This window comes from Hemicordylus capensis, chromosome 1, assembly GCF_027244095.1.
Source record: "Hemicordylus capensis ecotype Gifberg chromosome 1, rHemCap1.1.pri, whole genome shotgun sequence".
Lineage (NCBI taxonomy): Eukaryota > Metazoa > Chordata > Lepidosauria > Squamata > Cordylidae > Hemicordylus > Hemicordylus capensis.
Genome location: NC_069657.1, coordinates 303,969,965 through 303,985,763, shown reverse-complemented (window position 1 = coordinate 303,985,763; position 15,799 = coordinate 303,969,965). Strand labels below are relative to the sequence as shown.

General features: G+C 40.8%; 1 protein-coding gene across 14 annotated transcripts in view; it reads right to left on the bottom strand.

Annotated features, from left to right (window-relative positions):
• Window positions 1–15,799, bottom strand: part of COL19A1 (collagen type XIX alpha 1 chain) — a 404,037-nt gene that overhangs the window by 293,630 nt on the left and 94,608 nt on the right. For 13 of the 14 annotated variants that reach the window (XR_008314075.1, XM_053286727.1, XM_053286726.1 and 10 more), the window contains 5 exons: window positions 10,824–10,947; window positions 8,966–9,241; window positions 5,192–5,272; window positions 3,354–3,479; window positions 120–173 (listed from right to left, as the gene is read on the bottom strand). Coding sequence is in view for 13 of the 14 variants with exons in the window: in XM_053286727.1 (XP_053142702.1) it covers window positions 120–173; window positions 3,354–3,479; window positions 5,192–5,272; window positions 8,966–9,241; window positions 10,824–10,947 (661 nt within the window). In the remaining variant the exon portion in view is untranslated. Of the gene's footprint in view, window positions 1–119; window positions 174–3,353; window positions 3,480–5,191; window positions 5,273–8,965; window positions 9,242–10,823; window positions 10,948–11,662; window positions 11,743–15,799 lie in introns of those variants that run through there. The other variant, XM_053286733.1, reaches the window with a different exon arrangement.

Below are 15,799 nucleotides of genomic sequence, written 5' to 3'. Positions count from 1 at the left end.
AGCAAAAGGATGTTTCTCCTTCAGTTCCTTCAACATGAATTACAAATGGAGAACCAAAGGGCAACATAAAATACATGTATGAAAGTTGGCAGTGGAACTTGAAATAGGATTGGGCTTACCTTTTCTCCCTTCTGGCCTGGCAAACCAGCTGCTCCTGGAAAACCTGCTTCTCCCTGTTTAAAATAAAGTCAGAATTTTCTGTGCTCAAATCTTGCTTTAATTAAAAAAAAAAAGAATTATAAGCAAAACCGTCCTGTGGGCTAAACACATAGTATCTAAACACAGCCTAATTTTGGCAGTTATTCTTGAGGATGTTTACAGAAACACAAAACTCCCCTTTTCAGTCCTCTTCCCTTCAGTCCTACTCAGCTGTAGCCCATCCCTATGGCTATCTTATGGAGGGGGAAGGCAGTGCCTTTGTGACATCAGCAGTTGTGACAACAATCCCCATTGTTTTCTCATACCTTTTTTGCCCCTTCCCTTAAGGGTAAAGGTAAAGGCAAAGTGTGCCATCGAGTCAATTTCAACTCCTGGCACCCACAGAGCCCTGTGGTTTTCTTTTGGCAGAATACAAGAGGGGTTTACCATTGCCTCCTCCTGCGCAGTATGAGATGATGCCTTTCAGCATCTTCCTATATCGCTGCTATCCAATATGGTACCAGCAGAGATTCGAGCTGGCAACCTTCTCCTTGTTACTCAAGCATTTCCCTGCTGCACCATTAGATGGCTTTCCCTTAAGGATACTGATTGCTTGTTGTGCAATGTAGTGAGGTGTAAAGGCTGGGATTCTTGTAATGGCTGCTGATGTCACAAAACCAACAAAAGTTTTCTTCCCAATGCAGGAGATATCAGTTTTATTCTCTACACAGGTTCTTGGGTACTGAGCTATTCAGGAGGCTCTCTCTGTGCTGAAAGATCACAGGTTACCCAAATACAATCCGTTACCTTCCCCACTTTTGGCTTGCTCTGCCAGAAAGTGGCTGAGAAGGAGGACAGATCTGAATGAAATAATGATTGCACAACATCCTTAGTAATGGTGCAGAGGTGCTGCAGGTGCACCTCCAGTAGTAATCCAGAGTCTGCTGCACAAATGGGGGGCACATTTCACCGATCTCTCCTTCCCCCAGAAGCACTTCTTTACACCCATAAATATGCCCTGAAGATCACACAGCCCTCAGGGATAGATTTTTGCACATTAAAGAGTGCTTCTGGGCAGAGCTATAATAGAGCAGGCTAGTTCAAAGATTCAGGCTGGCCAGCTCTTGAGAGCTGCCTGCCTTGGCTTCTGCCACTCCCTCCCCCCAGTCAGTACACATTTCCCAGCTGGCGTTTGCAGGCTGGGTGCATCTGTTTTCCTTTCTCTCCCTCACAGGAGAGAGAGAAAAAGGTGGGGGGGGATGTACCAGCCAGCAAATGCCGGCTGAAAATGCGCACCAGAAGGCTTGCACGAGCCATCTGGGGCTCTGATCACACCCCATTGCATGTGAAGTAACATGCAAGGGGTATCACTGGTGCGTGCATGCAGCATGCCCCCGTCAGGGCCAGGGGGGTGGGTGTGAATGGGCTTTGTTCCCCTGGCTATGCCAGTGCTTCTGGGAGAAGGATAAGCTGGTATAAATTGCCCATCCCTCCATATGTGCAGTGGGACATTGAGTTACTAAACTCTGCAGAGGTGTTATTCACACAGCACCTCTGCACTTTTAGTGAGGATGTCAGCCACTGATAACCAGAGCATCACTATTTTTGTAATATTTTCCAAGTGCCTTTCTAATATTGCCTATTATCCTGCTTGCATTTTTGGTTGCTGCAATAAATTGAGCTGATACATTATTACTGCTGGATGTGTGCGTGTACACACACAAACACACACACACACACACACACACACAGAGCACTTGTACGGTCCGCAAATTACTTTTGGAACCCTAAACATTCCAACTTTCATATTTTTAAAAAAGAAATTGTTTCACGTCTGTCAAATTACAAACAGAAAATTAGCTGAAAAATCCAACAGTTGGATTAACTAGTTGACTCATATTTTGCACATTTCAGAGTGTCAATTACAAAATAAGAATATTCTAAGAATTAGTTAAGAAGATGTATTCTAACTGCAAAACTTCTGCTGCAGTATGACATCTGCCAAGGTTGTGCAAGTTACATGCAAATTATATTACTTTTCATTGGCAATAGTTTATGCAAAATAATCACCCAACAGGCTGGTTCAAGGGTCTCTGACTGATATCCTCTTTGTGAAGAGTGATGCCATGAACTCTGTTTCTATGCAGCATGTCCGTCATTCACAAGTCCTTCCTCTTAGTGGTGCACACACAGGCATGAATGGCTTTCTTGCTTCTAATGTACCTACACTGGTTATTTGTGCTTAGTTCACTCATTTTTGTCTCATTCCCCTTTTAAATGGAAGATTGCTATAAATTCCCCTCGCTTGTGGACTCTGACAGTGGCCAACATTCTGACATTTGTACTAGCTTCTCGCACTAGGCCTGGAGCTTCCAGTCCAGACAAATGTGGAACTAGCACAAGCATGTCTGCATTTCTGCAAAAGGTGCACAACCAGTGGCATGCCTCATATATATATTTCAAAGGGAACTTTGAAAATCCATGTGCAATTTTGAGAATCCCTGTTCCTTCGCACAGCTACATGATCTTCTTGTGCTAGCACAACTTTGCTTATTATGCAAATGCAATGTTATTCAGGGTGTCAGCAGAATTTCTTCCTCACTGGCCCAGCTATATTTTCTTTAGTTCCTCCTGTGCTCCACTTAGGAACAAGTCAAGGACTGCCACACAAAGACTGTGTGGGGTCTCCAACTATCTGCTCCAGGAAGCAATCATTCATACTGTTAGGAAATTTCATCTCTGCAGCATACCTTGAAGTGACATTTATCCAGTCAACTTGAAATCACCCTTTATTATAGTATTTGTCTGTCCTGTAGATTCCGCTGATCTGTTTTAACACTGAACAATCAGTGTCATCCATGCTAGTCAGATGGTTGATAACATAACCCTGTGAGATTTTACCGTAACATTTGTTTCACTGAGGCTATGAATCTGAATTGAGTATGCCATCTTTAACACAACTGCCACAACCTTTGCAGTGTCGTTCATGGCCCTATATAACTAAAGTTTATGACTGTTCATTCAGCATGTCTAAATGTGTAGTCTATATAACATAACTCCCTCCAAAATTAATCTTAGTTGAGATATGGGGAGCAAAAGCACTCTTTGCCACTTGGCATATTCATATAGCTGATAAACAAAAGTCCAAGCAAAACAACAAATGCACAAACTTTATATTGATCAAATAATGCATGATTTAAAAAAGAGTCTCATACTTTGTTTGAATAGCAAAAACATTTTCCTTCAGGTTTTTTTTCCATTATTGGAAGTGCATGTATTTCACCAACATGAACAGTTGATGGTGATGCTGCAGTAGTTTTCAAGTTTTCTTCCAAAGGACACTGAAATTATAAATATAATATTCTGCTTTAAGTCTACTTCATCAACAAGGATCAAAATATATTTCCTGCCGTGCTTTCCACATCTGTGGAGATTACACTTTGTGGGGGAAATTTTAAATTAAAATGACTCTGTGTTGATGCAACCATTATGAAAATAGTGAACTGAACTCAAAATCAGGGCAAGAGTGATTTGTTTATACATAAAACAATGTTAGAGATTAAATCTTTTTCACAATCCACCTTTATTTAAAGGAGATGGTGACCGAGAGATATTGTAGTGTAGAGACATGCCTGGAAAGGAAAATGTCCAATCTTGTCCAACAACCGATCTTTTTCTCACACACTCCAATACTCTCTGATAATCTATACATATATTTTGCCTTTTCATGCTGGAAAACTGTGTTGTATCACTATCTTAAACACATTGTTGTTCCACTTTCCCAACTGTGTGCTATGATCTGTTGTTCATGTGGCAAGTCTAATTTCAAAGATGTAAGTAAACCATCATACCAACGTTTTAATGAAATAGTGTTAGGGGCTCTTAAAACAAATTCAGCTTTAAATATGATTCAATTTCATGTTTATAACTCCTCGGTCAGAGGCCAAACCTGCACCTTCATTAACCATGCTCAAAATGCAGAAACAACAGGAAAAAAGATAGAAAGAGAAAAGGAGAATGAAAACTAATATGGGGGTGGAGAGAGCACTAGGCTCATAATCAAGAATTTTGCCCTTGAAATCTTTCACATGTAAATAGGAAGCTGCCTTATACCGAGTCAGACTAATGGCCCATCAAGCTCAGTGCAGTCTGCAGTGACAGGCAGCAGTTCTCCAGGGTTTCAGAAAGGTGTTTCCCAGCCACACCCAGAGGTGCTTCAGATTGAACCTTTCCACTGAGTTATGGGCCCTCAGCACTGAGCTATGGATCCATTAATTATGGACCCTCATGGGGTCATAGCTTCAAGATTTCATTTGTGTCCAAGTATCGCTCTCACCATAATTGTCTTAATACACACACACACACACACACACACACACACACCAATATTCATCAACAATTGCACTAATCAAGTTCAGTGATGACACAAAATAGTATGAAGTAGACATGTTACTGCAATAACTGACAAAAAGATCTCATTCCCTTTTTGGAGCAAATCCCTTTAATGATTTCTTTTCAGGCTGAAATCTGGTTGTTCCAATTTTCATCTCATGCCTTCCAGCATGAAATCTAATCCAATAGATGGGTCCATTCTGAAGGACAAACCATTCCATTGATACCATACTTACTTACATTGTTTATGGTATAAAAATGTATGATCATTATTGTTGTCATTTTAAAGTAGTCATTAATATCTTTAAATATAGGATATATATATATAGGAAATAATAAATATAGGATATATATATAGGAAATATAGGATATATACTTTAAATATATACTGTAAGTACAAAACAAATGCACTTTAGTGTTCACAACCAAAGGCTACCCACACTAAAATCATATAAGTAACATACAGGTACATTGTGAAATCCCCTCCTAAGTAAGTTTCTCACCCACCCCACTTGCCCCTGCACTATTAAAGCCATGCTATTTTCCCACCCTTACTACTACTCTGACTGTGCCCTTCCTTCCTTTAACCCCCACCCTCATCCCTTAGGAATTCACTACTGGGTGGGTGGGGATTACTTGCATTCTTATTTCCATATCTTACCATGTTTTCCGATAATTCACAACAAATCTCCTGAGCAGCAATTTTTGGACTGCAATATAATATCATGCGCCGAAGTTCAATCTGTTTAGTAAACACAGGAATCTTTATCAGAAGTTATACAGCAACAGATTTTGACATGTGTGTAAACTCTATAGCCACAATCCAGCACAGAGTTAAACCACTGAAGCTCATTGAAATGAATGGGTTTACATATGCCTGTGTGTTGGATTGCAGCCACAAACTTGAAAGGTGCATTGCAATCTGACATTTTTTTAAAAACCAAATTGGCATACATTATACTGAATACTGAAGCAGCCCCCAGATTCTAATCTGACAATTCAAGTTTCACAAGTATTTTGAGCCAAACAGCACTTATAGCACTTTATAAGTCACCCCTGCTAACTTGGCAAAGAGGCACCTTTTAATGTGGTTATTCTCTTTATTTATTAATGATGATGATGATGATGATGATGATTAAATATTTGGATTTATTTGCTGCAGCAGATAAAAAAATTTTTAAGGTTTTTAGGTGATTTTTAAATTGTTAAATCGTTTTAAGTTTTTGTATATATTTTAACTTGTTTTATGCTTTTGTTAACTGCCCAGAGATGAAGGTTTGGGAAGGTGTACAAATTTGATAAATAAATAAATACATAAATACATAAAATAAATAAATATTGAGATACTACAGTTAACTTCCTTTTTCTGCTTGCAAAATGTTTGCCTTTCCATTTATGATTCTCTCTCTAGCCTTAATGAGGATAGAGAGAAAAATGTATTGTACAACATAATGTACACTTGTATAAGCATAGGTCTGTACACTTGTACATATTTTTGTATGAATGGGTGTACTTGTGCTCATTTTAAAAGTGAGCCTGGGTACAAGTCCCTCAAATGTATGGTACAAATAGGAAGTACACTTCTGTTCTTGTGTTAAACATAATGTATGAATAACTGTACCTGTTTACACTATATTTGTTGTACAACTGTTGAACATAACATGTAAATAGGGTGAATCTCTTGGCTTCATTATTTGCTTTCAGTGAGTCACCCATTGTTGTGGGGGGGGGTGTAATTACTTATATAGCAGAGTATTTCAGGAACAAGCTCACTCCCATGACAACAGAAGTTAACAGAGTCTCAGAGACAACAGCTTGTAAATAATAAGCACGGAGATTCATGTGAGGTTAAACTAATCTACTTTATTCAGAAGTACATGATGACAGGAAAAGACCTATATTTAACTTCTGGGTACATGTTGGTCAGAGAGAAAGAGCTATAGAAGCATGGTACTCAGAGAGAGAGAGAGAGAGAGAGAGAGAGCTAGAAGCATTCTGGGAGGAGGAGGAGGAAGTCACTCCCATCAAGTTCCTGAGTACCTTATATCAATAGAGGGGCCACAGAGGCAGAGATAAACAGGAAATAGATATAAACAGACCCTATCTATCTCTACTCCCAATACCCCTAGTTGTCATTAGGGTTACTGGTGCAAAAGGTCGATGCCATCTGGAGCTGCATCTCCAACAACCATATAGGCAAATCTGATCACTACATAGCTGTGATGTTCTGCTATTCACTCCATAATCTCCAGTTGAATGGAATCACCATCCTATGTGATTGATTTAGGAAGCATGGCTCTCATATGTAACCGATTTATTTCATTTTGCTTTCAGTGACGCCATCATATACCCAAATCTGATGACTACATCGTGATATCATTTTGATCACTGCATGATCTCCAGGTAGTTAGGATCATACATGCAGCTGGTCCAGGAAAAGAAAGAAGCAGTAATGAGAAAAATTCACAGTGATGGAGCCAATGGAGAAACAATGGCAGCAAACTGGATTTTAAAAAGATGAATATTATACAGGGATAGGGGAATTTCTATTCCCCCAAATAGGAGCTTTGGCTTAGAAATGGAAAGAGTAGAATATTTTATGCATTCTTTATGAAAATATATAAACAGATATTTGCTTCACTCTTGTACTGAATAATCTGTACAGCACATGGCAGAGAAATGTTGTACGTTGAGGCTAATTTACTGGGAAATTACTGAATTATGAATTAGCTGCTTTTATTCTCTTACAAAAAAATATTTGGTGAGAGTTCCCCCCACTTTTTTAAAAAAAGCACCAGTGGCATATTACGCAAGAATGTGCATGCTGCAGAAGAGAACATTGTTTCGTGAGACATTTATGTTCTCAAGAAAAAGGAACCAGATGGAATCAGTGATGAGTTGTGGACAAAGAAAAAGGACTGAAGGAGAAAAGGGAATAAAGAAATAAAAATAGCCACAAGTAGTGGGTGGGAATGACAACAGGAGAAAATGAGAAATTTAGGGGAGAATCACTTGTATAGGAGCATAAGGCAGTCATTACTATATTTTTCCTTCTATGAAGTACCTTGACTGAAATCTGTTCAAATGCAGAGAGACTGCACAAGATAGGAAATGAGTATATGATCCAGAATGTGTGGTATTAAACAGAAAGTGCCCAAACACCCATCATATTTATGAAGCAACTGCTTCAAGTGCTTGCAGCTGTTTGTTTACTAAGAGAAAACACACACACCCCATCTCACTCTGAGGAGACTTACACGACTGACACCAAAAGCTTTTTGTGTATCCTACAGTGGATGCAAGCGTCAAACCTACATTCGCTAGAAAGTCCAGTTCAAACACTTTCTATTCTACATTGACATTTGTGCACATATAGCGAGGCTTAAATGCATGCTTACTGTGAGGAGGGAAAATGCCCTAATACAAGTTTCCTGCATTTATACTCCCTGTGGACATATCTTTTATATATGGGGAGAAATTAATGTTACCCTAAAGGGTATCTGAACAGAAATATTTTATGACACATTAACCATACCTATCTGTTTCTTTTTCTAGACAAGAATGAAGAAATTAAGAAAAATGAAAACCAGGAGTTCACCTTGCTTTCATTTATAGAAGAAAGTAGAATTTAAGATCTAGTTTAGAAGAGAATTGCTAAAACCTCTTTGCAAATATCTGAGATATTCCGTAAATACAAATATAGTACTTTAAGTATGAAAATAATAAAGAAATCTTAGTTATCATCAAGCTAGATTTAATCAGTGAATTTTTTTTAATGAAATCGGCATATATTTGCATATGACTGAAACAATACTTTGGCTAAAAAAGGCATACTCATATACAAACATAAAGATATATATTGCAGCAGGCACCATCATGGAAGCGTCATTCCCTTCTCTGTGAGAGTAAAGGGGCAGTGCCTCTTCTAATATTGTGCCAATCATCTAAAGATTTTATAAATACATATTAAAATAATTCACTTTTTAAAAAAATGTTGCCCAATTAATAGGGCGTGCCTTTTTTATCAATCAAAAAAGTTATAAATCAAATAACCCATTAAATTGCAGCCCTAGTTTTAAATGTTGCATTCTGGGTTGTGTAATAGCATTTGTATGACTCAGTTTGTTGTTCCTAGCCAGTGTTTCAGAATGATTTGGGCCATGTGCTCGTAACTCCATCTCTGCCTTTATATGGACTGGTAGGTCAAAGGGCACTCTAGATTGAGGTGTGCTTTGCTCCATGCTTGCATGGTACCTGAGGCATTAAATTCTACAGTCTCTTTGGTCTCTTAAGCATCAAGAATTACTTCTAAAGGACCCTGTACACCAGGAAATAATACGTTGCTTTGCAAACATTTGCTTTGTAGACACAAATATATCTAAACATATAAATCCCCACATTATCAAAATATGCTTCCATAGTCAATGCCACTTACATCTATAGGCTTGCCATCTAAAGAATGAGTAGCAATAAGAATCTTTCCTTGCAGGTTAGTAGTGGCTTTTTCATTAGTATGCCGTTGTTCAATTAAGCGGCAGTCCACATACAGAGAAATTATTCTTGACTGAACACTGATGCCAAGCTTATGCCATTGCCGGTCAAACACAGTATGGATTTCACGGCTTTTAAAAGTGTAGTGCAATGAAGTCCCTTGGGTAGATTGTGCAACATATTCTACAACTTTTTTTGAACCATCAACTGTGATGTAAACCTGGGGGGGAAAGTTTGAGAATTAGACACTTTCAAACAACACAAAATGCAGTACAGTATAGCTAAGAAGAGAACAGAATCAACAACAAACCAGCATCCCAGCACATTGGGCAGGATCCAGAGAATGGAAGCAGAGTTCCCCTTGCATATCAGGGCTCCCCCATTGCCTCCTTCCCATTAGGACCCCTGAAAAGCTACTACTGAGGGCTGTGGGACCCTCTAGAATTACACCGGATGTGGTGTGGAAATGCCTTCTGCCTGCATAAAGGTTTCTTTGGATCCAACCCACTGGCGTTAAACAGTATCCACTCAGTTTTATCATTACATATTATATACCCCTATTGTCTGGTTTAATTTTCACTTGTTACATCTGTATCCCACTATCTCCAAGGGGCTCAGAGTTCAAAATGTGCACAAAACTGGAACACCCAGTTTGGCTTGAATCGAACCAAACTCAAGCTGAACCAGGTCCAGTCCACTTGTGTGCATGGCAAGCAGGGCCCCTGTGTTGGTGGGCAGGGTCTCCGGCGGTTCCCCTCCCCCCACCAGCCTCCCCCTCTCTAAAGGGCTGGTTCAGCCCATTTGAGGGCAGTTTCGGCCCTTTCAATGTCTGTGGTGGTGATTTGGGAGGCCGTGTGTGTGTGGGGGGGGGGTGTCTCTGGCCTCCCACTGGTCTCCAAAGGACTCTTTCAGCCCATTCTGGAGGCATTTCAGCCCTTTGAGTGTGCACAGCAGCCATTTGGGGGGCCACTAAACATGCGCTCTGGCCATTTGCTCTGACCATCACAACCCGGCCACACAAATGGCCAGGGCATATGTGTGGCAGCCTCCAAAATGGCTGTTGTGAGAGGGCCAAAACAGCCCCAAACAGGTCAAACCAACCCTTTGGAGTTGTCAGGGGAGGCTGTCAGGAGGGGGGGGGACTGCTAGAGCCCCAGTGGCCACAGCAGTAACCCCCGGGGCTGCCAAGTTCGTAAGTTTTAAAATATATATATGTAGGGGTTTTTTGCTGGTTTGCCCCCGAATCAACCCCGAGCTGGTTCAGGTGGTTTGTCTCGACCTGGGCCGGTTCAATGTTGGACCAGCTCAAGCCAATTCGTATGTACCTACTCAGAATCATGTTTTAAACTCACAGCAGTCATGTGAAGTAGCTTACACATCTACCACTCTAGTGCTTTTTAAATGTTACAAATTAGTGGAGGGTTCACACAATTGGTGCAAAAGTCGACTTGTGTACTTGCATTAGGTATGTCATGCAAACTCACCAGAGTCTGGTTCCCACTAAATGTCAGGTGAAATGCCTTCCACCTGACATTTGGCTGACATTTGAAGCTGGGCAGAGAATGTAGGCAAATGCTTTGGGAGCTGGACTTTGGTGAGTTTGCATGACATGCCCACTGGGAGCACACACTCCAGAACCGGACTTCATGCCCCCCTATAAAATACAAAATATTAAAATATAAAATATAAATATAAATTATAAAAATCACTGTTTCAAGACAGCAAAATATCATCCCCACCAGAGGTGGAGGGAAACAAGTAAACAAAAAGAAAATCAATGGGGAAAGACAATTAGTTCTAACCTGTGGCATGTTCTGTTGATCTAAAATTTGCAGTAAATACCATCGTTCTCTTTTGCTGTTTCTTCTAACACGGAATGTGGCTGTTAAGGAATATTCCTCTGGAAGCCCATTTGGAAACACTTGCCTAAATGAAGGGGGGAATGCTTTAATGAGCTTGACACTGCTAATTGATGTACAGGATGAAAACAAACATATGTTAAAATGCAGGGCACCCAATTTTGGCCTCATGTATTTTCTTCCAACTGTACTCTCTTGAAGAGACTGCACCATTTCCTGAAGCCAGTGAAGTATTCATGAAATTTCCAGGACCGGACTGGTAAAATTACACCCACACACTCATGTTCTGCTACCATGAAAGCTAACATTTACACCAAGAAAAATGAAATGGTTCACAGTCATGTGGTGCAAATTAAGACTAAATGATGCAAATGTGATGGCCATTATCCTAACACTGTGCTATTGTAAGAAGATCACATAGCTGCATTAAATCATGGAGATTTTGGGGACTGTGCTATTGCATAAAATGTCCTTGCAAAACTTTAGATGTGCCTTTGTGGAAATGTTATTGTAATATATCCAGCCAGTAGGTGGCACTAGCATTTGCTAATAATGATCCTAATTATAGGCAGAGTCCTTTCCTGCTTCCTACCTGTGCCTTTTCCTGTAACACAATAAAAGAAGTCTTGTTTTCTAATGACTGCCTTCCTCTGAACTCCCATGACACAGTCAGAAGTCTGAGTTTTAAATCCACAAACTTAGGAAATGGCTTATTTCTCTACACCAGAAGCCTTCAGCTTTGACAATCCTGGTGCCTGGCCAGAATGGAAATAAAGGTTTACCTGCTTCAGAGTAGCCACAAAGCTCCACAAAGAAGAAGACACTGCACAAGCAAGTTCCTTTCTTTATGATATGGGAAAGGAAGCAAAAACAACAACAACAAAAAACAAAAACCCACCATTTATAAATCCTTTACTTTTGCTGATGAGGGTCATAAGAATGACTAAGACTGTTATGCCTAATTTGATGCCCATTTCATTACAAAAGGGAATGTGTTCTATGAAAGGGCTTGCTTCTATCAAAGGAAACAGCAGCCTGGAGAAAACGTTGAATCATTTGTTAGAGGGCTGTATGAGCTTGCTGAGCACAGTGATTTTACAGACAGGAAGGAAGAACATCTCAGAGACAGGCTTGTTTTTGGGATTCTAGATAAAGGACTATCAGAGTAAATGCAACTCACAGAAAATCTAACTCTTCATATAGCCATTGAAATGGCAAGGCAATCAGGGAATCTGAAACTAGTTTGGATGAAATAGCCTTTTCTCCACAAAGGACTAACAGCAGCAAGAGCAGCTCCTGTGGGAACGCAAAATTTAAGTCTGTAGAAACCCCAAGTCAAGCAGCCCAGCCATTTCAAAAGCACCCCACAGCAAAAAGGCATACAGTCCCAGTCAGCATGTACAGGAGGCTAGGTGGCCAGATTTGGCTTTTAAAAAGCCAAATTCAGGCTTAAGGACCATTTGACCCACAAGTATACCCCTTAGGTTCTGGCAACTCTGAGGATGCATAACACTAGAGGTAGTTGTCAAGCTAGAGGAGCTCCGTGCAATAAATGTTTTAAAATAGGACACTTTGCAATTGCATGTATGACATGTACATGGATGGTACAAGAAGTTACCACAGAAGTGGAGGACCAATTTTTCTTAGGCTCTGCTTTTTTCAAAGACTCTGAACCCGCATGGAGGATTGATTTAATGATTAATGGCAAGCCTGTGAATTTCAAAATAGATTCAGGTGTTGATATTTCTGTTATCCCAGTGCTCTCAAGATCTTCTGAGAAGAATGACAGAACTCATTGAGATAGAACTGGGAATGATCCTGAGAAGATGACAGAACACCTTAGGGACATAAAGGGGATCATCGTTTTCATGGTTGACATTTTAGTACATGGCACATCACTAGAAGAGCATGATAGAACTCTAACCCTCGTCATAAATCTATTCCAGGAATCTGGTCTTAAACTAAACAACGAAAAATGAATTTTCCGCCAATCTGAAATAGAGTTCTTAGGACAAGTGATTACAGAACAAGGTCATGCCCTGAGAAATAAAAAGCCATTAGAAACCTAAAAGCACCTACAAACATCACTGAATTGAGATGCTTTATAGGAATGGTGAATTATTTCAATCAATACTTGCAGGATTTCTCCACAATGACACAGCCTGCTACTGTGATTCAATACATCCTGGAGCTGGGGGCCAGATCAAGAAGCCGCCTTTACAAAAATAAAGGACATGATCTCAAATGCCCCAGTTTTGCACCCCTATGATGCTAACAGGCCAATGGTTAGTGCTGATGCAAGCAGTTATGGACTAGATGGTGTTCCACTCCAATTACACGGGTCGGAGTGGATGCCAATTACATTCTGCTCTAGGACCCTTACAGAAACAGATAAGCATTATGCAAAAATAGAGAAAGAATGCTTAGCCAGTGTTTGGGAACACAAAACCTACAGATAATTGTGTGGTCTACCATCCTTCAGACTGCTCACTGACCACAAACCTTTGGTGACCCTAATAAAGGGGAAAGCACCACTACAATGTCAACAACTTTTGAAAAGAATGATCAGGTTCAACACAATAGCTGAATAAGTTCTAGAGAAAAAGCTGGTATTTGCAGACACCTTCTCACATAGTTCCATACAGCAGGACGACTTCTATGACCTAGAAGAGGAAGTACAAGCTTATATTGATGCAGTACACACCTTCACAGAAACATCTGACAAGCAGCTTCTTCAGATCAGAACAGCTACTCAACATGATCCAGAACTTCAAGAAGTCCTATACTATATCAGTAATGGGTGGCCTGAATTTATCAATAACACTTCAGAGCTATCTAAGCAATACCTTTGAGAACATGGCCAACTTAGTGAATCAGATGGATTAATAACAAAAGAGAATCATTTTGTAGTGCCACAAATGATGAGGAAAGAAATCCTAGACCTTATTCACCAAGGCCATCAGGGCTTACCCAAATGCCACGAGCGTGACAGGCAGATGGTATGGTGGCCCAATATTGGAAATGACTTCAAGACCAAAGTCTCATCTTGTGATTATTGGAAAAAGAATAGACCAACTCAATGAAAAGAGCCTTTAATTAGTGGAATGCTTAACAGAATATAGTAGAACACTTAACAGAAATCACAGAAATCTTCTTGTCATACCTGAGAAAGAACAACCTTCTGATGTGGAAACAGTACCTGCAACCCCAAATTCCTCTTTAGAGACTGTACCGGGCCAGCCACCAAAAATGATAATGATACCAGTACTCAGCTCACTACTTGTTCTGGTTGAATTATCCAGAAACCCTTGAGATTTCAAGATGAGTAACAGACCTAAAATTTTCTGATTGTTTAGATGTGCTGTTAAAATAATAAATAATAATAATATTATACTTATTGTAATACGTCCAGCCAGTAGGTAGCACAAGCATTTGCTAATAGTGATCCTAATTAGAGGCAGTCCTTTCCTGCCTCCTGCCTGTACCTCTTGTTGAACTTGTCTCTTCCTGTAACACAATAAAAGGAGCTTTTTTTTTCTCCTCTTGGCTGCCTTCCTCTGAACTCCAGTGATAGTGCCATAGGTTGCACACCTTGTTGTGCAGTCACAAAAATATTTCTGCAGCACAACACTCATCTGGGATACAAGCTCCAGACTTAGCACAAGTAGCTAGTGCAACACAGAGGTGGCCAGTTAGGGAGGTGCTGGGGTGGTGGTGGTGATGAGAGGTATTTAAAGATTTACAAGTCATGATCAGCAATACTTCTAGCACTTGCAAGCCGCAGGGAACAGCAGCACCCCACCTGGCATCCCACATGGCAGCTGCCCCAGCTACAGCACTCACCTGGCCTCTGTGTATGCACAGCGGCCATTTGCATGGGCAGCATGGTGTTGCAACACATATGCGCAGAGGCTAGGTGAGTGCTGTAGCCATGGCAGCTGCCACACCTGCAAGTGCCCAGTGGCTTGCAGGTGCCGACAGTCTCGCCAGTAATGACTTTTTAAAAAACATCCTCACTGGTTGCTTCTGGTGCAACAGCTTTGCATTAGTGCAGCATCCTTGCACAAGCACACCATTAAGCAGGATGTTGGCCAATGCCTTTATTTAACCAACTGTCAGTATTTCAGACTTTTGTTTAGATCTTTAGCAAAAATAAAGGGACTTGACAGAATACTCCATTTCATGTAATAGAATGGATAGAATAATTCTCCAGAATATTATCTTCAGTTTTGATTAATACATCGGCAAATATTCTTTTCCAGGTTTAATGTAAAGCAAAGTAAGTTATAATATAATACTCATAGATTTTTTTAAAAAAAGACAAGTCATAGACACACTTTTGAAATATATATATAAAAAATTTCATCAAAGCAGAGAAAGTACTTCATGAAAGCAACTGTCTGGCTACACGTCCCTGTCCGGCTACAAATCCCTTTGTCTACTTTACCCAGCCTGGTTAGGCTTAATGGGTCTGGCCTCAGATGGGGGGGCAGGTTGAGCGTCACCCTGTGCCTCTTTCATCCCAGGCTGCTTGTTCCTTGTGTCTGCTCCTCTCTGGGGGCCCCTGGCACTCGCCACCAGCCAGCCTCTCATCCCTGACAGGCTCCTTATGGTCCTCTTCACAGGCTATGCATCGCCCACCCCCAATTATGGGGCCAAAGCCCCCCTTTATTCCCTGTAATTGTTTATCCTTTAGAGCTGCTGCCAGTGCCTCTCCCTCTCCTCCCGCTCAGGCTCCCTCCCTTTGGGAGACACGTTGCTGATGTTATCCATGCGTGCCACCCCTTCGGCCCTTTCAGGGCTCCGCCCATCCTCTGTCGGCTCCGCAGCCAAGCTGGAGCCAAGTCCCCGCCCATTGGTGGTCCTTCCTTCACTTCTCCCCGACTGCCGCCTGTCCCTACTTCCTCGGACCGCCTCAC